This window comes from Dryobates pubescens, chromosome 15 (assembly GCF_014839835.1).
Source record: "Dryobates pubescens isolate bDryPub1 chromosome 15, bDryPub1.pri, whole genome shotgun sequence".
Classification (NCBI taxonomy): domain Eukaryota; kingdom Metazoa; phylum Chordata; class Aves; order Piciformes; family Picidae; genus Dryobates; species Dryobates pubescens.
The window spans coordinates 6,742,764-6,763,604 of record NC_071626.1 but is presented as its reverse complement, the minus strand read 5'-3'; the positions used below and the strand labels follow the sequence as shown (position 1 = coordinate 6,763,604).

Here is a 20,841-nt window from a genome sequence, read left to right as displayed (position 1 = left end):
AACAAGTTCCATTCAGGCCGACAGTGATGAAGTGTGGTCATTCTGTGAGCTGAGGGAGCAAGAAACGCAAGCAGGGCTGTCTGTAGAGACTAGTACTTGTGGTTAGTTGTGAGAACGAGTTAATTACGGTTCACTGCAGTTTGTAAGCTGGCGTCGCGGGGGAAAGGCTGCCCAAGACGCACTACCAACGCCCTTCCCACCCCGGCAGAAGTCTCGGAAACAGGCAGCGGTGCTGCGAGGGCTACGCAAACAGCGGACGGCAGAAACCGCGCTTCAGCCAGGCACCGGACCGGGAGGGTCACGGAAATTCCCCGGCCGCCTCGGGCCCAACTGCGAGCCGGCCGCCGGCAGACTCCGAGCCGCGGCCTCTTCAGGGGCCGCCGAATAGGCCTCAGGCAGCAGCAGCTCGGACGCGGGGGCTGCCCCGCGGCCCGTGGCGAGCAAGGGGCGGGGCGGGCGGGGCGGGCGGGGCGGGCGGGGCGGGCGGGGCGGGCGGGGCGGGCGGGGCGGGGCGGGGCGGGCGGTGCCGCCGTAGCGTCCCGCCCTGCGGCGGCTATTAAACCCCGCGTCGCTGACAACCGCCGCTGTGTCATTCCTGCGTGACGTCATTTCCGCCTTGCGCAGCGGAGGCGGGGCATCGCGGGGGCGGGGCATCGCTGGGGCGCGGCATCGCTGGGGCGCGGCGTGTCGCGCGGCGTGTCGCGCGGCGGTGACGCCGCGGGCTCGAGGTCGGCGGCGCAAGATGGCGCTGAACAGGAACCACTCGCATGAGGGCGGCGTCGTCATTCCCAATGCCGAGAGGTACCGGGGGGCGGCTGCAGAGCCGCGGGAGGCTGGGGGTGTTCCTCCTCATCCTCTCTTCTCGCAGTCGGGCCGGGCTGGGGCCTGCGGGGCCCGGTCGTGAGAGGCAGTTGGGCCTCTCGTCGCCTCCCGGCTCGGCCGTGGGCCGTGTGGGTTGTTGAAGTCCTCCGTGGGAACGGTGTGGGGCAGGTGGTGAGGAGCCCGGAGAGCTGCCTCGCCTTTATCGCCGGAACTCGGCCGTCCTTTTCTTGGTCTCTTCTCCCAGGCAACCAGCAACAGAACAAGAGGGCACAGTCTCAAGCTGCGCCAGGGGAGGTTTAGGCTGGATGTTAGGAAGAAGCTAATCATAGAAGGAGAGATTGGCCATTGGAATGGGCTGCCCAGGGAGGTGGTGGAGTCACCATCACTGGAGGAGTTTAGGAAGTGACTGGATGGGGCGCTTGGTGCCGTGGTTTAGCTGATTAGATAGTGTTGGATGATAGGTTGGACTTGATGATCTTGAAGGTCTTTTCCAACCTAGTTAATTCTATTGTATTCTATTTTTAGTGCCACTCCAGCGGGGTTCTGGGTGAAGAGTGAGATGCCATCACCTTTGAAAGACAAGGAATTAGCTGCCTTTTGGGGGGGTTGTGTGTTTTGTTTGTTTGGGGTTTTTTTATGTCCTGCAATTAACGGCATCAGAAAGGCAGAGATCACTTCAGGTTGGAGTCTTAATCGAATTCAAAGTAGGGAAAGCTTGTTGTCAGAAGGGAGCTGTGAGCAAAATGATCCCTTCCTCGGTGGGGGAGGAGCCCCCTCTCGTCATCAGGGTGCAGCCAGCTGCTCCATACCTGCCCTCACCTCGAACAGAGATGGGCAGACCAGCTTGACAGGCTTGGGCTTTGCTTTGATTGTTTGGGCACTCCCTGCATCCTGGCCTTGGCTAGAGAAGCCTTAGAAACCAGAGGCCTAGTAAAGGATCATCAAGTTTGGTTCTGGGTGGTAAAACCCCTGGAAAATACACTCCAAAAATATGCACCAAGTAATGGTGAGTTTGTAACTGGTTGCTGATACTTCAGCCAGGGAAGTCCTTTGACAGTGAGGCCTTTTGCTGGTTCAAATGTGTCTCTCTATCCGTGACCTCAAGCCATTCTTTGAAGTGCTGCTTAGTCACAGGGGGGTGCAGCAGAGGTCTCTGGTGTGCAGCTGTCCTGGGACAGCCCTGGGTGCACATCCAGGTGCAAACCAGTTCAGCAGCCTCATTACAGCCAGTGGTGGCAGCTGCGTGCTGCTTGTTTGTGTGAGTAGCTGGGAAGGAGTAAACATTGAAGTGACTATGTATAAATTCTTCCCTGTGAGGCAAACTGTTGTGAAACATTGCTAGAGGGTGAGGAAGTGTTCTGGTATGTTCCAGGCTGTCCAGGAGGTGATTTTATTTAGCTTAGAAGCAATGTTTCCTCTTTGCCTCTTGGAAATAGAAGGAGCTTTGCTGCCTTATCATTCTGGCCCTCCTCACTGATGTGGGAAGCTGCATCTGGCTCAGCTATGAAATAATGTCCCAGGAGAATTTCTTGGGCAGGTTGTGAGGGGTTTTTTCCCTCATTAAAGCTAGACTTTTCCATGGCCTCCTCTTTGGATAGCTTCATTTTTTTCAGCTATGTAGGTACTGTTAGGGGTTTTCTCTTCCCTAAAGAGCACACAACCTGAAACTACAGGGCGTCTGGTTGCTTTACCATGTGATGGCTCTGCTGATTCTTCCCTTCCCCCAGTAATTCTGCAATTTCCTGGCCTGATCTGACTTGCAGAGTATGCTGATCAGAATACAGCAAGGATTGCTTTGGGTCTGGCCTCTTCAGGCTTGTGTTAGGTTAGGATTTTGTGCTTTGTTTTTCCCATGCTCTTGAGCCATAAACCCCTTCAGATTCCTCTGCCCCTCTAACACGCTGCGAGCTTGACCCCGCACTGGTCCCAGTTAGCATCTGGCTCTGTCCTTGGCAAACTTTGCTGAGCAGCCAACAATAACAACCTTGTTGTTGACATTCTTGGTTTGTTCTCTAGCAGGGTGCTGTTTCTTACAAATATTTACTTACATTATCTGAAGCAGGCTCAGCAGGGAGGGTGTCAGTGAAGCAGCTTCCTCAGTGGGCACAGTGTTACCTCAGTGCTGTTTTCACGTGGCCAGTCCTGGGTTTGTGCATGGGCTTGCAGAGACAGCCATGCTCTGAGGTGATACGTTGGCTTCAGAGGGATGGTTTCAAACACCTCAACCTTTTTCTGTGCCATGGCCTTTGAGCTGAGGCTGTGGAGAGGAGGATTCCTGGGCCTGGTGGCTTTGGGCACAGAAAAAGAAACTCATTTGAACCTTCCTTTTTTGTGAAGGAGGAGCAGGGGGTGTCACATCCCTCGCTGTTGAAAGGAAAACCAGCAGGGCCCACATCAGAGCTGAGCCTTTTGGGATAATATGTGGAATTTGTGGTGTGCTGTCCCCCTCCCTGTGTGATGGGGGGGGGGGGGGTGGTGTGTCAAAGCTGTGGCTGAGTTTGTCTCCAGTTTGTCTGATTTCCTCCTGCAGTGTTCTCAAACAGTGTAAAGATGTGGAGCTCTCCTTCAGCGACGTGACAGGCAAGCCTGAAGCTTTCAAAGGCACCAAGAAGGGGATGCTGTATCTCACCCCTTACAGGGTAAGTCTGCTGCCAGCAGGGCTGGTTGTGTCACGGGAGGAGCCACTGAGCCTTCTCGGGGGCAGAAGGGAAGGTGGAAATAGGCTGGCTCACGCCTCTATCGCACCCAGATTCCCTACACAGGCACCTATAGTCCTGGAAGCTACTGCCTAGAGGATACAGTGTGTCAGTCAATATTGGTTGCCTTGAAAACTCTGATAACTTAACAAGCAGACCACCAGAGCTCTCTGGATGCGTTGTAAGGGGGATTGACTTTGCAGCATAACTGCGTCGGGCAAGTGAACCCAGTGCCATCAAAGCTGTGAAGGAACAAACTGATCCTAGCGGTTCAGTTAGCCTCTTTATGGGTGCTGCTGCAGCTGGAGTTCCACCATCACCCTCTGTGTCTGATGTGGGCAGTTCAGAGGCGTTCCCTCCTGTCTTGCAGATGATCTTTGTGTCGAAGGGCAAGGATCCGATGCTGTCCTTCATGATGCCGTTTTACTTGGTGAAAGGGTGCTCGATCGAGCAGCCTGTTTTCGCTGCCAATTACATCAAAGGACAAATTCAGGCTGAGGCAGGAGGTGAGTGCCTGTGCTTTGTAGACTGAACTCTTCTTGAGTGTCCCAAGTAATTTTCAGATGGGCTTTAGATGAGTGACTCCTGCACACGGGAGAGACGGCCGGTGTAGCTGATGTGTCCGCGCTGAGGTAGCCTGTGTCTTCTGAACTTTGACCAGGTCAGCAGTTCCTGCTGTTGATAGGCTTTAAGGAGGTTAGCAGTCATTTACCAACTTGACTGCATCTGGGCTGCTGCTGTACATCACTGGATCAGCTTTCTTCTCAATTGGGTGCTGATAGCTGATACTTTAAGACTTACAGTCAAGGTCATGACCGGACATGGGAATTGCAGAAGATAAGCAAGGGTTCAAAACAAGGCTGCTGGTTTACATTTCTTCAGCCCTGGAACTGGCTTATGTGCATTTTGAAGGCATCTAGAGACCTTATGCTGCTGGTTTCTCTCCTTAACAATGTTTTATAGTGACTGGATCCCCTGGGGGTTGTGGATAAGCCTTCTGTCCCAGGCAGAAATCATACCAAGACAATGGTTTGGAAGAGCTGCATCTCCAAGGGGATGACTTTGATCCACCATGGAGAGTTTGGTTATGTTTCTATACTTTATCCCCACCATGGAGAGTTTGGTTATGTTTCTATACTTTATCCCAAGTAGACTATTGCTGCTTTTGCTAACTTCATTGTTAGACAAGGAAGAGAAATCTTATTTTATGAAACCTTTTATTTAGATAACATCTTTATTTTTCCCCCCTAAAAAACACCCAAACCCCCAAAGCACTCAGACAAAACCCCAAACAAACAAAAAACACCACACAAAGCAAAGCACTCTTCTTCTTCTGTGCATTACCATTCCTTACTTGATCTATTTTGGGGTTTTTTCCTGACAAATTGCTGCTGTACCTAAGCATTTGTAATCTGTCTGAGCTGCTGTGGGTCAGAGAGATTAAAATAGCTGCAGTTGATTAATTCAATTCCTAGCTTGAGTTGCAGATCCTGATCTGCCAAGGTCAGCAATAAAACTTCATTTGAGGGCTTTCAGTTGAAATCCTCAGTGAATTAATTGTTCTTTCTTTGCACTGTATTCATTATTAGGTTCTGCTAAACCTTTCAAGCCCAAACAAAACAACTTAGTGTCTCTTAGAACCCAGAGCAGGCTGCTTCTACATAACTGTAGTGAGTGTCATCTCTTAAAAGATAAAGAAATTGATTCCTCATCTTCTCAAGGTACTGTTTTGGAGGACATCTGACAACACCACCATGGCTCTGTCTCCCTGGCCATAGGAGACAAAATAGTTTGAAATCAGAAAGAACAAACATGTGAAGGGTATTGACTGTTTTGCTGTCTTAACTGCTACTGAGGAGGTTAATGGTCTGTTTCAGTTCTCACTTTCTCTCTTCCAGGTGGCTGGGAAGGGCAGGGGACATTTAAACTGACTTTTAACAGTGGAGGAGCCATTGAATTTGGACAGCTGATGTTCAAAGCTGCCTCTAATGGTAAGAGATCCTCAGACTGCAGATCCCCCATGGCTGGCTGAGCTGGTTAAGAGTGCTCCCTGTGAACTTCATAGGAGGAAGGGTTCCCTCTGCACTCTTGCACAGCACTGTGGTTTTTCTCCTTCCAGGGGAATTCTTTCCCCCACCTTCTGATTGGTTTTTCTTTATTTCATCTTTGTGCACTCAGAAGGTTCTGGGGTTTGAGCCTCTGAGGTGGACACCACCTTTTTAGCTACAGAACCTTATTCCCCCTGGAATAAAATTGAAATGTGTGATGGTAGAAAAACTGATTCACTTTCCCTGCCCTCAGCTCAGTTCTGCCACAGTAGTGTAAGGTGGAGGAGCTTCATTTTGCACCTTTGAAGAGGGGAAAAGAATTAATGTTAAACAACTCCTGTTTGAAGCTTTTAAATGGGGGGAAATGTGGATATTGCTTTTTCCTCATAAAAGAGATTGCTTTTTAAAGACATCCACATCTGCAAATATGCTGCTAAAATCTTCCTTTTTTTTTGTCTACTAAGAAAATTTATAAGGAAGGAAAAACTCCCACCAGCCTGATACATCCTCATGGAATGATCAGAGGGCTGGAGCACCTCTCCTGTGAGGAGAGACTGAGGGAGTTGGGGCTGTTCATTCTGGAGAAGAGAAGGCTCTGAGGAGACCTTATTGTGGCCTTCCAGTGTCTTAAGGGGGCCTACAAGAAAGCTGGGGAGGGACTTTAGGGTGTCAGGGAGTGATAGGACTGAGGGGAATGGAACAAAAATAGAAATGGGTAGATTCAGGTTGGATGTTAGGAAGAAGTTTTTCCCCATGAGGGTGGTGAGATGCTGGCACAGGTTGCCCAGGGAGGTGGTGGAAGCCTCATCTCTGGAGGTTTTGAAGGCCAGGCTGGATGTGGCTCTGAGCAGTCTGATCTAGTGTGAGGTGTCCCTGGCCATGGCAGGGAGCTTGGGACTAGGTGATCCTTGAGGTCCCTTCCAACCCTGACAATTCTGTGGTTCTAATTCTAGGGTTCTAATACTTGCTTTAGAATGGTCTTCTCTTCCAGAAGTGGGAGCTCTGTGATGAGCTCAGTGGTAGCTGAGAGCTGGTGTTTTTGCATCTGGTTTCCTTTAGCATCTTGCAGTGAGGAGATGGATGATTATCAAGTGCAGTGTCCTGTGCCAGGATTGTATAGAGAATTTAGGTGCAGGGGGATGGTGCAGCATCCAGTTTTGGGCTCCCCAGTTCAAGAGGGAGAAGGATGTACTGGAGAGAGTCCAACAGAGGGCTACCAGGATGATTGAGGGTCTGGAGCACTTCCCTGTGAGGAGAGGCTGAGAGCCCTGGGGCTTTTTAGTCTGGAGAAGGCTGAGAAGGGATTTAATAACTGTTCATAAATATCTGAGGGCTGGGGGTCAGGAGGGAGGGGACAGGCTCTGCTCAGCTGCACCCTGTGGTAGGACAAGGGGCAATGGATATAAACTACAGCACAGGAGGTTCCACCTCAACATGAGGAGGAACAACTTCACTGTGAGAGTCAGAGAGCACTGGAACAGGCTGCCCAGAGGGGTTGTGGAGTCTCTGTCTCTGGAGACTTTCAAGACCCATCTGGATGCATTCCTGTGTGACCTGTGCTCTGGCAGGGGGGTTGGACTCTATGATCTCTGTGATGAACAGGACTGTTTTCCTTTTGTTCTTCACATTTAATGGTAACAAACCCATGCCTGGCTTACTAAACATGTGCTCCTTAGCTTCCAGTGGTGTTCCTCTCCAGAACCCTGGCTATGGCTACACACCTGTGCCTGGAGGCTATGCACCTGCCCCACCTGCTCCTGGGGGCTACTCACCTGCTCCAGGGGGCTATGCTGCTTCTCCACCACCAAATGGACCATACCCTTACACACCACCTCCAATGAATGCCTATGGACCTGCTCCACAGCCCATGGGATATCCCTATGCCCAGACTCCAGGTATGGAAGCTGTGGAATGGTGGTTAGCAGGCTGTGTTTGGTGTTAGTTGTATCACAGCTGTACTGTGGGGTTCCTGGAGTTGCATGCTGTGGATCACACCTGTGTGTCTGTAGAGTTGAAGCTGGATGGGAGGTGAAGATGTTGTTTGTAAAGTGTGCTGCTGTGTGGCAGAGAATTGTTGCCAGCTGGCATGATGGGCATTAGCAGCAAGTGAAATCCCTGCCAAGCCTGCAGGGCTTCCTCACTGCTGCTTTTGTGCAGGGCTAATGTGCTGCTGGGCCTGTGAGCTCTGCTCCTCTCTGCCCCACTGCCACAATCCAAAGCAGCAACTGAGTCTTGTCTTTTTCAGGTATTTACCCACCACTTCCAAACATGAACCCCATGTATGTGCCACCTCCTCCCCCTTACTCTGGGCCATCTCCTGCAGGATCCTCAGCCCCATCAGCTCCCCCAGCCTGGGTGACCCCAGGGATGCCAGGTAAGGAGGACTGGGAGGCTGACAGGGTCTGCATGCTGGAGTGTGCTTTGGGGGTTTGATCTGTGGGTGGCATTGTGGGCACAGAGTGGGGTGGGGAAGCCATTATTGCTGGAGCTCCAAGTCATTTTGATCTATTATATGTGGTAATGGAGCATGGGAGGAGCTGCTCAGCTCTGCACTGCACAGCTTGTGGTCATCTCTAGCCAGCTTGCAGCTTTCCTGAGCTGCTCTGAATTCAAACCCAGTTTGCTGTAGTTCCTGTTGTGTCTTTGGACCTTTTCTGCCTCCTGGGAAGAGAGCTCTGGAGCTTGGGCCACTGCCTAAGTCATGTAAGATGACTTCTGTTCTTCTCTAGGGGGCAGTAAGGCCATGGAAGCTGCTTCCAGTGCATATTACAACCCTGCCAACCCACACAACGTGTACATGCCCATGGTGAGTACTGAGGCTGTGGCCAGTCTGGGCCTGCTTCCTCTTCTGTCACATGCAGAGACAGTGGTTTGCTCTCCTAGCAAAGTCCAGAGTGCCTTCATGTGGCATGGAATGTGCACAGAAAGGGGGTGTGTTCCTGGGAGGGAGGCATGGATGGTGGTGCTATGAAGATAACTTGTTAAATCCTTAGTCAGGAAAGGAGGAGGGCCTTAAGATTCATCCAGCAACAGCCAGAACAGATGTGCATGGACATAGAGGATACACAGAGCTCTCTGCTTCTGTTGAGCCTGGGTGTGGGGAGAGTTAAACAAGAGTGGGTTGCTCAGTGCTGAGAGCAGAGCATGTGGGTTTCTTTTGTTTGTTTCTGGGCTGCATGGAGATAAAGAGGTCTCTTAATACTCAGTCAGTGGCAGCCAGCAGGTAGGCTGTAGCCTGTGTCTGGTGTGTGACAGCCAGTCTGCCTGTGCCCTTCGCTGCCTGGTGTGGCTCTGTGGTGGGCTGGAGCCCAATGGAGCAGCAGGGCTGGCCCTCAGTCCAGAGGCTTCCTGTCTGCTGGATGAGAGCTATGAACATCAACAGAGACAAAGCCCTGGATGTGAAGGGAGGGTGGTGATTAAATCAGATTGAATGGTCTGTTCACAACAGACTGTTACCTGGTTTTGAGGGGACCCTCACTAGAAACATTGTGGGAGGCACCATACATCATGGAGCATAACTGCTGCTGGAGTGTGATGAAGTGACAGCTTGGAACACAGCACCTGGCTGTGTCTGGAGCTCGCTCAAGAGCAGCCATTTCTTGTAAGCCAAGCCTGGGGAGGGCTTATCATAAACCAAGCAGAGTTGTTGACTCTACTGTATCTCCTTGCAGGATCAGCCACCTCCTTATGCACCTCCTGAGGATAAGAAGAATAACTAACAAAAGGAAATTGCAACCAGCCTCCAACACTCTCTCTCCCTGAAGCAACTTGGCTGTTGCTACACGTCGGGTTAGCCTATCCCTAGGTCTCTGTGTAGATACTGTATAGGTAGTGCTGGGCAGCTGAGCACCTGCCCTCCTTCAGCATGAAGCCAGTGGCAATACAAGGCAGAACAGCACTTTTCTTGCTTATTTATCTCCTGGGCTCAAAGCACTAATCTTTTGCTCTGCCATTGGCTTGAGGAGAGAGATGGATGACTTCTTAAATCACCAGTAGACCACATCACTCATTTAGGACTGAAATATGAAGGTTCTGGGATCTTGGGAGAAATAGACTTAGAATGCCATAAGGTTCCCTGCATAGACCCTTGGGTGCCCCAGAAAGATGTTAAAGTTCCTTAAATTCTGGTCCATCTCAGTGTGAGATGGGACTCTGGGAATCCTGTATTGTGCTGGAAGCATGCTTCATGGCCTGCATTGGTAGCCATGGTGTGACAAATCTGGGCAAGTGCATCCCAAGAGACACTGAAGCACTTTGCTGTGCAGGAGAGTAGGGGCTGGGCCCCCTTCAGTCTGCCTCTGTAGACATTAGATAGAAAAGCAAGCAAAGGTGTGCCACAGGGCAGTGAGCAAACCTGGCAGCCCTGCAAATCAGTCTTCCTTTCTCTCTCCCAGAAGCAGGTCCCACACCTGTGCAATGATCCTGTGCCAAGCAGCCATTCTTCAGGCATAATGGAGTCAAGTGCTGCACAGGAGGCTGCTTGCCTGGAGCAAAATGTGTAACATTAGGAAGATGACCTGGCACTGGCCTTGTCAGGAGATGGGTCCCACAGCCCTGGCTTGCTCTGTTGAGCAGCTTGTGCTATGTGCTGGCTCAGAGGAAAATCAGCCTTCATCTCTCCCTGGGGCTGCTGCAGCCAGTGCCTGTGTGCCCACAGCCCAGGGGAGGGAGGGCAGGTGCTGCCATGCCCGAGCTGGGCTGCTTGGGGGTGCAGTGCCCTCTCTCAGCTAGGAATCACTGTCTGGTCCAGGTGTTACTAACACTCAGCTCTCTTGCAGAGAGTGGCTGCTCAGCCACAACTTCTCCTCCTTCCTTAGGACATAGTGCCATGAAACCTGCTCTGAAGAGGGTCTCTCCTGCCTGGTGGAGACCCTTGTGGTCATTTGCATATGGGGTGATTGTACTTCTTACTTCTTCCTACAGCCTTCCTACCTTCACAGTGAAGGGGAAGGAATGTTTTCCCTATTCCCTGTGTGCCAGGGCTTGCCTGTAAGTCAGGCTTGCATGACTTGCAAGGGTGAATTCCTAAAGCAGCCCTGCAGGGGGAAGTAAACTTCCTTATCTATAAACACCTTTTAAGTCCAAGTTAAGAGATAGTCTAACAGCTCTGTATTTAAATATATATATTATCAAGGATGAATGTTTGTAACTTTTTGAATTGCACTTTAATACAGGAGTGTTGATACTTTTAGCTGCCTGGTCTCTCTTGTGTGTGTCTGTTGTGCTGACCTCTGGTTTTGCCTAGTGCCCAGAAGGGTGGAACAGAGGACAACCATGGTGGGCTCTCAGGCTGGTTGTGGGCCAGGTCTCCTCTCCCTCTGATGCATGGCTAAACTGCATCTGGAATTAAGTAACTGGGGCAAGAGAAAAGGACAGAGCTCATCCTCTTGGGGCAGGGGTAGGACAGAAGGTTGGTTTGTGCCTTTGTTCTTGCCCAGATACTCAGAACTGGGATGTGTGCAGGGCCATGGGGCAGGCACAACACTGCATTTAGCAGAGGCTGTGTCCCCAGCCTGCTCTTCACTATGTAGCGCCTCTCCTGTGTACATTTACTGCCAGAAGGAAGGTTTGCCTTTAAAAGGAACTTCATGCTAGCCATTTTGTTTTCCAGTGAGGAGAAAGTAAGTGCCATTCTCCTTCACCATATATTTAACTGTGGCCTGCAAAATCAATTTTCCCTTTTTTGCTGTTGAGCTGCTGAATATGCTGTAGTCCCTGGGAAGCCATGTCCTGTTCTGCACCACTCCAGTCTAACAGGAAACCAGTTCTCTTTCTTAGCATAGTTGTTCCTGTTTCTACATGAACCAAGTAGCTACAGCAACACTGAATACAATGAGGCAGAGAGCCTGTGGCCTGCTTCCCTTTATTTCAATTAATTTGTACCAATTTCTTCCCAAGAACAAAGCCAGCTCCTGCAGACAGGCATGCAGTGCACTTGTCCTCTTGTTAGCACTGCAAGCATCATGTTCAGTATCCTGCTGCTGCACTTGGATAAATCAGCCATTTGGTCCTGCAGGAACCAGGGTGGGCAGATGAGCAGGAACCCTCCAGCATCCCAATAGAAAGGGCAAAAGTTCCTCTTGGTTTGCCCATCTGAAGTGTTGTATTTTCCAATCTGGGCTGCAATCATAAGAAACAATTTTCATGAATGCTGTGCCCCTCTCTGGGGCAATTGGGGCAGGCTCTATCTTGCCTAAAACTCCTCCACAGGATGTGTGCTGTATGCAGGTGAAGCAGTTGAGTGGGTGAGAGTCTGTTCTGCCATTCCTCATCAGGACGGAGCTGTGGATGTAGCTGTCCTTGGGAGGAGGAGAAGCCATTCCCTGAGAAACCCTTGAGTGTTCCACCTGCTAGAGCAAGAACAGGACACAGGAAGATCACAGAGGGCTTTGCAGTCACCAAGGAAGTATGCTCTGTACCCCCTTAGGAGTTGGAGGCCAAGGATTCCTGTCGTAGGCAGAATGAGTAGCCATCAACAAATCAGTTCCAGGGGAGTCATCGTGTCCCAGTGCTGCTGGGACACCAGTGAAAGGCACTTGGGAAAAACAATATGCCCCAGGGTTTGCAGCTCACCCAGACACTGAGCCATGTTCCCATCACAGGAGGACTGGGCTGAGGTCCTTGCCAGGGGCTTGCTGTCCAGCAATGTGCCAGGGCTGCACTGGATGTGCCGTGGGATAGAGATACCACATCACCACCCCCGAGGGGTTAATAATGACTGTGAAATTGTCTCCTGTCTTCAAGCCACTGATGATCTTCCCACTGTACACATCTTGTACCTAGGAGAGAGAGAGGGTGGCTACCAGGATTTCCACAGACCTTTCCTCTTGAGGTCACTGGCGTGGCAGGACAGGGCACAGCAGTGATCAACAGCAGATCAGCCCCTTGAGCAGCTGCTCCTTGGTGCTGGAGGCAGGGGCTGGGAGTCCTTTGCCTCTCAAAATGCAAAGAGGGAACGTGGGTGGCATGGGACTGCCTGCCCAGGCAGTGTGCCAGTGGTGCTTACCTCGTATGTGGCATCCTTGGGGAACTGGAGCTTGGCCAGGCTGGTGGTGTAGAAGTAAGGCATATCTGTCCTTCTGCTGAAGAAGACGAGGGCACTGGCGGCCTGCGACAGCGGGCGCAGGAACACCTCGATGTGTGATTTCTCCTGGGGGCAGGGAAGGGAGGGTGAGGCAGAGCTGCTGGTACCAGTCCTGGCCTATAACTTTTGACACTGCCACGTGGCACTGCTGTGTCAGCAGATCCCCAGCTCCCAGAGTTTTCCTGCTTGTGTTTCTCTGCATCACTTCCCTCTCCTTCCCCATCGTGGTGCCCCACCCTGCTCCTGTCTGCTCTCCCAGATGCTTGTGTCTTCCCCCTAACCTTGACAATCCTGCGCCCTTGGACTCCCAGGGGGTCCTGGTTGATCCGGATCATCAGAGGGTTCTGCAGGATCTCCTTGGCGCTGGGGGAGATGGTGCGGAGATCGTTGGACATCAGAAGTGGGGCTGCCATCACTGTCCACAAAGCCATCTGGGAGCGAGACTGCTCATAGCTAAGGCCAAAGTTTCCAATGATGAGCTGGAGAGGTGAGGGAGAAAAGGCAGGAGAGCCAAAAAGGTTAGAAACTTGTCTGCATGTCACCCTTTGTGGTGCTGCGGCCTGCTGAGAGGAAGCACACACACTTTTACTTCCCCTTGGACATCCCATTCCTGCTGGGGGCTGAGCCCTCACCACCCACTCCACTGCAGTCATTAACACTCTGTTTCACCACTGATGCTGTGCAGGGAAGGACATGGGCACTTAGACAGCAGGACAGTGTACTTGAGCAGTGAAGGCTTCATTGTAAGCACAGGGGTTTCCAACAGCATAGCTAAGGGCAACACAAGCTTTGTCTCTCTGCAGCTACAGCTTGACTGCTCCTGGCACTCCTCCTTTGCCCTAACCCTATAAGGAGATCTCCAGAGATTCCCTGGAGATCCCCTGTCCCTGGCCGGGTTCGTTGTACCACCCAGCCGCACCATGTCTGGGTCATTCCAGTGGCCAGGTCCAGCTACAGGCTGCAGCACGTCCTGGTTTGCAGAGAACCAGTCCAGGATGGAAAGCACACTGCTCCAGGAGTCCTCAATGTCGTCATAGTTACGCCACAGATTGCAGATCTCTGCCAGGATGGTGTAGTTCACCTGGAAAGCAGCACAGGTTCAGACAGGAAGGAAGTAAAAAGCCAGGTCTGCACGGCTGGGGAGAAGGGGCAGTCAGACTTGTTGACAGGGGCAGTGTCCAAAAAGTGTGTGAAAGGCAGAGGGATCTGGAGAAGAGCAACATCACCTAGTGAGGGGAGGACAGAGCCGTATCACAGTGGGGCTGGGCATGTCCCAGTGTGATAAGATGTCTGGCAAAACAATTACAGAGGCCATGGGGAAATACAATCAGCTGCAAGAATGAGGGCAGCCTGGAACGGCCTCAGAAAGGGAAAGGAAATAAATGCAATTAATTCTCAAGAGATGTTAAAAGAAAGACCATCCTATTTCAAACACTTAAATCAGACAGAGCCTGTCTCAGAACCTGCTGAGTGGGGTGGGAGGGCATGTCCCAGAGCCTTTTTCCTCCAAAGTTGCATCACCTAGCCATGTTGGGAACCTTAAACGTCTGCAGATGCCTGGCAGGGAGGCCATGCCTGCTTTGGAGGCCTGCAGCTCCATCCCACCAGGGACAGCACCATGCAGGGTGCAGCACCCAGCTCTGGCAGCTCCAACAAAATCTCCCCCACAGCACAGGGAACATGGGAAACAGCCACCAGACAGGACAACTCTCACCTGGGGTGGAAGCCCCCCCTGATATGCTGGCCAGCTGCACGAGTAGACAATGGGGCGGCCTGTAGCATTCAAGGCCTTCGCCATTTCTGGGTAGCCTTAGGGAGAGAAGATGTCAGTTGGTGAAGGGGTCAGTGGGCAGCAGCCCATGTCTCAGCCAGGGTGACCCCAGGCCAGCCTGGCCTTCTGCTTTACACCAGCTCTAGGGCACCCAAACTCCCTCCTCTTTGCCCAAGAGCTGTAACAGGAGATAGATGTAAGGGCAGAACAAGCTGGCCAAGCATTTCTGTGGACAGCCAGCCACCCATCCCAATCAAAGCAGTGAGGGCAGAACCACCAGCCAGCCAGGGAGCCTTTACCCTCTGCCTGCTCCTCTGCTGACGAGTAACACCCATCCAGCTTCAGCATGTCCACACCCCACTCCGCAAAGGTCTGGGCATCCAGCTGCACATAGTCCAGTGTGGTGCCTGGGTATCCCCCGCAGGTGAGGGTGCCCAGGTCACCATAAATGCCCAGCTTCAGGCCCCGGGCATGAACCTGTGGGGAGAGGACTGCTGCAAGGCAGGGACAAGAGGGAGTCCAGGGTGCCTCCCAGAGGGGCTAAGCTACTCCATCCCCTCCCAGCTCTCCTGCCATGGTGGCATGGAGACACAGAGATCCTAACTATCCCCAGCAGGCACTCACATAGTCAGCCAGAGCCTTAATCCCGCTGGGAAACCTCTCAGGGTCAGGAACCAGCCGTCCTGCTGTGTCTCGGTGCTTGGCAGACCAGCAGTCGTCAAGGTTGATGTACTTGTAGCCCAGGTCCCTCCAGCCATCCTCTGCCAGGCGATCTGCCATCTCGAAGAAGAGCTTCTCACTGCAGGTTGTGGGGACGTGGCACACCGTGACTTCCCCCCGCTGAGGCAGCCAGTAGGACTTTGGGGCTAACTGGGTCTTTGGAGGGTCAGCCACCACAGCACCGGCCTGGGCTATGCGGGAGGCTCTCCAGGGCTCCCGTTTAAACCTTGTTCATGGATCTCACCGAGGGGAAGTGTTTCCCCAACACCCCACCCTATAGTGCTGAAAAATCTCCAGCCCCAGCACCTGAGCCTGCAGCTCCTCTACACTGTGCTCCCCGAGATCCTGCGGCAGCACGGCTCGCCCCAGGGACACAGACCCGGCCTGATGCCCGACCCCACCCGTTCGTCTGCCCCTCGCTGCCCCGGCACGGCGCCGTTCAACCTCTCTGGGCAGACCGTTGACATCAACCTGGCATTTCTGAGCAGGTTCCCTACGGCAACGGACACGCAGGAGGAGCCGTCCCTGGCAGGGGCTTCCAAGGGGAAGGGCCTACCCTCGCCGCTCCCGGCCCCGCTGACCTGATGCAGTTGTGGGGGTCCTGCTGGCAGTTCACGTTGCAGCGAAACCTCTCCCAGGACATCCAGCCCATGGGGGGCGTGAGGGCCAGCCCATTGTCCAGGGCCACGGAGGGCAAGGCCAGGGTCAAGGCCAGGGCCAACGCCAACTCGCTCCGCACCGCACACCCCATCACTGCTACCGCCGGACCACAGAGCCCCTCTGCCTCTGGCCGGCCCGGCCCTGCTCACATGATTCAGCCCGCATGACCTGATCGCCCGCCTTCCCTGCTGCCTCCACCCACCCCGGCACGGCACGGCACGGCACGGCACGGCACCGCGTGGTGTTGTGCCCAGCGCCGCTGCGCCCCACCGCTGCCGCGCCCCGCCGTACCGCACCCCTTTGCTGCTGCACCCCGCGGCCGTGGAACCCCGCTGGTAACACCTTCCTGCGCCGTTGGACCCCATCAGTGCTGCCCTCAGTCAGTGCCGCACCCCATTGCTGGCACTCTGTCAGCACTGCACCCAGTCGGTAACGCACCCCACAGCTGTGGCACCCCATCGACACCGGCGCACACACCACACCACCACCCTCCCCCGTTGCCACACCCTATAGCGGCCACTCAAACAATTACACTGAAGGGAGAAGGAAAGGGGCTTTATATCCCCGGCGGGGTGTCGGGCAGGCTGACGAGGAGCCGCAGAAAGCCGCTCGGAGCAGGCTGCGCCGCCCCCCGCCGCTGGCGGGGCGGTGCTGCCGGCGCGGCGGGACAGCCCCGGCGGCCGCAGGAGCCCTCCCCGCTCGGCTGCGGACGGCCCCCAGCCCCCGGCCGCCTCTCGCCTCCCACCGCCCCCCGGAGCGCCGCCGACCAGGAAGGGCCCGAGGTGAGCCGGGCCGGAGCCGGGGCCCTGCGTCCCGCCGCCGGAGCAAGGCGCTGGGCAAGGGCCGGGGGGGCGGTGTGGTGGGAGCGGGCAGCAGGAGCGGGCCGGGCCCGCAGGGGTCCGCGGGCACGCCGCAGGCGCAGGGGAAGACGCGCACAGAGGCACACACAAAGACACACAGCCCGGCTCACGCACACAAAGACACGGCGCCCACGCTGCCCGCGGGACCCCCAGAGCCCACTCACCCCAGGGCTCTCCTCGGCCACCCCGGCTGACCTCGGCCCCATGTGCGAGGCTGGAGGTTCCTCAGGGAGCCGCGCCAAGGGCGGAGCACCCCCCCGGGCCGTAGCGATTCCTTAGGCTGACGGGCGGGATTGTTGTCTGTTTTCCAACTAGGGCCCGTGTCCCCTTGTCCTCAGCCCTGCTTCACAAAGCCCCGATGGTGGAGAAGGGCCCGAGGAGGCATACTGGAGATGGTTCAGCAGCGGGGAGCTTCCTCCGCCCGGCCCTAGCCAGGGAGTGGTGGCTGTGGTTTGTTTTCTGCATATTTCTTCTCTGCAGAGCATTAGCGGTTGGACATCCATTTGCAGCTGTAGAACGACAAAGGCTGGGCTCGCTCTGCCCTTAGGTGGGACCTGCTGGTGTGCTGAGTCGCCTGCTGCAGGGTCTCCACAGGTGGTGCAGCAGTGGGCTTCTACAAAACCTCTCTGTTTCAGTAAAGCAAAAACAGTCCCACGGGAGCCAAAAAAGAAACCCACGGCAGCGCTGTGAGCTGGGCTGGGGCTCAGGCTTTGAGGCCAATGCGTGTGCCCCCAGTTGTGCTAGCCTGCTTTCCAGAGCCACCTGCCTGGGTGCCCAGCCCAGTCTGCTCCTACGTGCCGAGGGCCCTGGCTTTTTGGAGTGGGAGTGATGCAGCTCTTTGCTTTTTCACTTTCAGGCTGTTCTGGTTTGTGACCTCCCTCTTCGACCAGGGATGGGACTTGGCATGGTGAAGCTTTGGAGGTCCTCAGCGAGGCAGCAGCTTGTCCGAGGAAGACAGCAAGGGGTTGTGGTCTGACTCTCACAGCTGGTACGACACCTTGCACCCCGCTGTTGGTGAGCCTGCTGGGTTAGGGGTACTGCTGCTGGGAGGGCTGGGAGGGACAGATGGTACCTTGTGGAGATGGGGAGTGGGGAGAGGGTGCTCAAATGGATGTCCTAGAGCCCTTGTGTCTGAAAACACCCTGCCCTATAATAGAGGAGGAGGCAAAATGAATGCCTCACAGGCACAGATGCAGATGTCTTTAATGTGCCCCATAAAAACCAGCCAAGTAGGTCAGTTGTGGAGCAAGAAAAGAAGCAGCAGTGTTGTTGTCCCCAGAGAAGGCAGTTGTCTCTGTGGTGGAGCTCTAATGAGGGCCTCCTTTCTGCAGCAGTGAGGAGGCAGCTCAGCATTTGCAGGGGTACTCACTGGGTTAGATGCTGTCCTGCAGCACTGGCTGCTGGAGTTGGGGCTGCTTTTTCCCTCATCACTGGCTCTGGGCAGGATCAGGCCTCTCCTGGTGAGGTGGGTGAGATGTGATTTAAGAGTGATTGCCCATTGGAATGGGCTGCCTGGGGAGGTGGTGGAGTCGCCATCACTGGAGGTTTTCAGGAGGAGACTTGATGGGGTGCTTAGTGCCGGGAGTTAGTTGTTTGGGTGGTGTTGGATTGGTTGATGGGTTGGACGCGGTGATCTTGAAGGTCTCTTCCAACCTGGTTTATTCTATGTATTGTATGTTCCTCACTCCAAGCCAACTCCTTGCCCTCTCTTCCTCTAGGCAGGGGGATGAAGCTGAACGAGCGGAGCGTGTCCCACTACGCCACCTGTGACTCGCCCGCTGACCACGCTGGCTTCCTTCGCAAGCGGGTGGAGCGGCACCACCACCATGCCCACCACCACACCACCTCCTACCAGCGCTGCTGGTTTGTCCTCAAGGGCAATCTCCTCTTCTACTTTGAGGAGCGGGAGAGCCGGGAGCCCGTGGGGCTGGTGGTGCTGGAGGGCTGCACCGTGGAGCTGTGTGAGGCCGCCGAGGAGTTCGCCTTCGCCATCCGCTTTGACGATGCTGGTGCCAGGGCTTATGTGCTGGTGGCTGATGGGCAGGCTGCCATGGAGGCTTGGGTGAAGGCACTGTCACGAGCCAGCTTCGACTATATGCGGCTGGTGGTGAGGGAGCTCGAGAAGCAGCTGGAAGAGGCCTGCAAGAGCTTGGCTGCTTGCCGTAAGTCTCCGCAGAGGTCCTCCTCCTCTGGCAGGAAGAGGCACCTCTCCAACCCTGCCTTGCTGTCTCTCCAGGAGAAACCTGCTGTCCTGGAGAATGGCTGCTCCCTGTGGGGTAGTAGTAGTGGTGGCACCCCTGGGGGTGCTGCCTGCCCCGATCGTGATGGGGGATACACGAAGCCCCCACCCCTGCCTCCACGCCGGCGCTCGACCGCTGGCAGCACCTCAGGGTCTCCCAAAGCTGGCATCTCACCAGCCATGCCAGAGAGCCCAGTATCACCTGAGACAGCCTGCTTCTCCAAGCTGCACAGCTGGTACGGGCAGGAGATCACGGTGCTGAGACGGGAGTGGCAGGAGAGGCAGAAGAGAGGACACCCGTGACTGAGGGTGCAGGGCACGAGCTGCTGGCCAGCCAGTGCCCACGTGGAAGAGTGAAGCACAGGGGCAGAGGATGTCGCTTGCCCCCCGCCCTGGTCAGTGACTGGGCATGTGGTACATCTGCACATCATGGGGCAGTTCTTGCTCTGGCTACATCGTCACCCACCTCTCCTCCACTACTCTCTTTTGGCTTTGCTTCTCAGCGTGGGAGTTTGCACAGGTCAGCATTTGCTATTGTCTCTGGTCATGCACCCAAATCCTTCTGCCTTTGCTTTTTCACCATAGATACAGCTGGACTCTTATGAAATACCTCCAACAGGCCAGTGGCCCTGGCAGGTGCCTCCAGCCTTGTGCCTCTCTTACCACAGGACACACGTGAGCCACCCTAGCTGTGGCTGGCCCAGCAGCCAGGGTGACAAGAACTGGACTCTTGTGTCAGTTTTGCATAATGTTTTTTCACTTTCATCTGCAGCTGCCCTTCTCCCCTTCAGGATGTGGGTTTCACAGGCTTGCATCCACCTCTCTGGACACCTGAGTTCAGCAGCAAGGCTGAAATGGGGACACTGAGCCTCATCTGAGGTAACAGCGAGGACCAGGAGCTCCCCAGGGCTGATCTGGACTCTCTCAAGTGGTAGCTAAGCCCTTTAATATCTCCAGCTCAAACCTTCAGTCTTCCAAAACAGGGATGCTAAATCCTCTGCCTGGCCAGGGGTGGATTTCTCAGCTCCTACAAAGTGCCATATAGGGCTTGGCTGTCTTGCTGGGCAGTGTGCCCGAGACAGCATCCAGAGCTGCACACTTACAGAGCCTTTCTTGCTGTTGTGGCCCTGCCCAGCTCCTGGCAGAGACATGCTGTAGGAGACAGGCTGCAGAGGAGTGGGGAGGACAAGAGGGCTGGTCCCAGGAGAAATGAAGATGGGGGAGGGAGTTGCAGGTAGCATGGATTGCCTGTCAGCAGTGTCTTGGCTTGCTGCTCTGGCACCAAAACCTTATCATTGCCTTCTACCAAAGCCAGGGTCTGGCCTGCTGGCATTGCCCTTCCGTTTACTATCAGCATCACTCTGGCTGATCTCCATTAGCTGGTCCCCTCCCCACAGCAGGTGAAGAGGGCTGTGGGGAAGCATGCCTGTTGCCTTGCTACAGAAACAGACTTGTCCTTCGTTAGGTCAGAAACCAGGGCCACTAGGTAGCTGGTACAAGTAGGTGGGTACTGTGTCCAGGGACTGGAACAGCCTGGTGATGGGATTTATAAACTTCTCCCTTACCATCTTGGCAGGGGCTCTTTTTTTTTAGAGCTTAAAAAAAAAGGAAAAATTAGGTGAAACACCCCTGTGCTTCCTCTCTAACAGTGTGAAACCTGGTTTTATTGCTCTGTTTTGTTAAGGAGCCTCGCCAGGAGAGCGGGAGGCCGTTACAGGTCATGACTGGTAGGAACCTTTTTGCCTTTCTGGAGTTAAATGCACTCAGCTTAATACTTTGCAATAGCCAGTAGAGATTGCCAATGCAGAAATCAAATTACTTCCATTAACTCTTGGTGCCTTTGAAAATATATCTCTAGTAGTTTGGGACGATGAGCTTCCAACTTCCTGCCTAATTATGCTCCAGTGGTATATTAGAGTAGTCAGGTCTTGAATCCCATGA

The 20,841-nt window shown here is 54.2% G+C and overlaps 3 protein-coding genes across 5 annotated transcripts; 2 read left to right on the top strand and 1 right to left on the bottom strand.

Moving 5' to 3' along the window:
* The first annotated feature begins 702 nt into the window (after positions 1–702).
* Positions 703–9,617, top strand: WBP2NL (WBP2 N-terminal like). Its single transcript, XM_054167574.1, has 8 exons — positions 703–801; positions 3,353–3,461; positions 3,889–4,024; positions 5,417–5,509; positions 7,243–7,461; positions 7,812–7,940; positions 8,296–8,372; positions 9,238–9,617. The coding sequence occupies exons 1-8, from the start codon at positions 743–745 to the stop codon at positions 9,283–9,285; spliced, it is 870 nt and encodes a 289-aa protein (XP_054023549.1). The 5' UTR covers positions 703–742; the 3' UTR covers positions 9,286–9,617.
* A 1,800-nt stretch (positions 9,618–11,417) lies between these two features.
* Positions 11,418–15,909, bottom strand: NAGA (alpha-N-acetylgalactosaminidase). Of its 2 annotated transcripts, none has more exons than XM_054168091.1 (9): positions 15,723–15,909; positions 15,046–15,220; positions 14,721–14,898; positions 14,365–14,459; positions 13,570–13,731; positions 12,932–13,129; positions 12,573–12,716; positions 12,140–12,345; positions 11,418–11,916 (listed from the first exon to the last, which is right to left on the bottom strand). In XM_054168091.1, exons 1-8 carry the CDS (start codon positions 15,890–15,892, stop codon positions 12,163–12,165), a joined length of 1,305 nt encoding a protein of 434 aa, XP_054024066.1. In that variant the 5' UTR covers positions 15,893–15,909; the 3' UTR covers positions 11,418–11,916; positions 12,140–12,162. The 2 variants fall into 2 exon arrangements, with proteins under 2 accessions (XP_054024066.1, XP_009900747.2); XM_009902445.2 differs by having other exon boundaries at positions 11,418–11,913.
* Positions 15,910–16,473: 564 nt separating this feature from the next.
* On the top strand, positions 16,474–19,666 carry PHETA2 (PH domain containing endocytic trafficking adaptor 2). 2 transcript variants are annotated; one of them, XM_054167998.1, is made up of 3 exons: positions 16,474–16,583; positions 17,518–17,649; positions 18,380–19,666. In XM_054167998.1, exon 3 carries the CDS (start codon positions 18,388–18,390, stop codon positions 19,201–19,203), a length of 816 nt encoding a protein of 271 aa, XP_054023973.1. In that variant the 5' UTR covers positions 16,474–16,583; positions 17,518–17,649; positions 18,380–18,387; the 3' UTR covers positions 19,204–19,666. The 2 variants fall into 2 exon arrangements, with proteins under 2 accessions (XP_054023973.1, XP_054023972.1); XM_054167997.1 differs by having other exon boundaries at positions 17,518–17,675.
* The last annotated feature ends 1,175 nt before the right edge of the window (positions 19,667–20,841 follow it).

Excerpts from the sequence above, each read along its gene's own strand:
- WBP2NL (XM_054167574.1), top strand. The coding sequence starts at position 743 with ATGGCGCTGAACAGGAACCACTCGCATGAGGGCGGCGTCGTCATTCCC. Across the intron at positions 7,941-8,295 it reads GGTGACCCCAGGGATGCCAG|GGGGCAGTAAGGCCATGGAA; the intron begins GTAAGGAGGACT and ends GTTCTTCTCTAG. Across the intron at positions 8,373-9,237 it reads ACAACGTGTACATGCCCATG|GATCAGCCACCTCCTTATGC; the intron begins GTGAGTACTGAG and ends ATCTCCTTGCAG.
- PHETA2 (XM_054167998.1), top strand. The coding sequence starts at position 18,388 with ATGAAGCTGAACGAGCGGAGCGTGTCCCACTACGCCACCTGTGACTCG.
- NAGA (XM_054168091.1), bottom strand. The coding sequence starts at position 15,892 with ATGGGGTGTGCGGTGCGGAGCGAGTTGGCGTTGGCCCTGGCCTTGACC. Across the intron at positions 13,732-14,364 it reads AGGGGGGGCTTCCACCCCAG|GTGAACTACACCATCCTGGC; the intron begins GTGAGAGTTGTC and ends GCTGCTTTCCAG. Across the intron at positions 12,717-12,931 it reads AAGGGCGCAGGATTGTCAAG|GAGAAATCACACATCGAGGT; the intron begins GTTAGGGGGAAG and ends CCCTGCCCCCAG.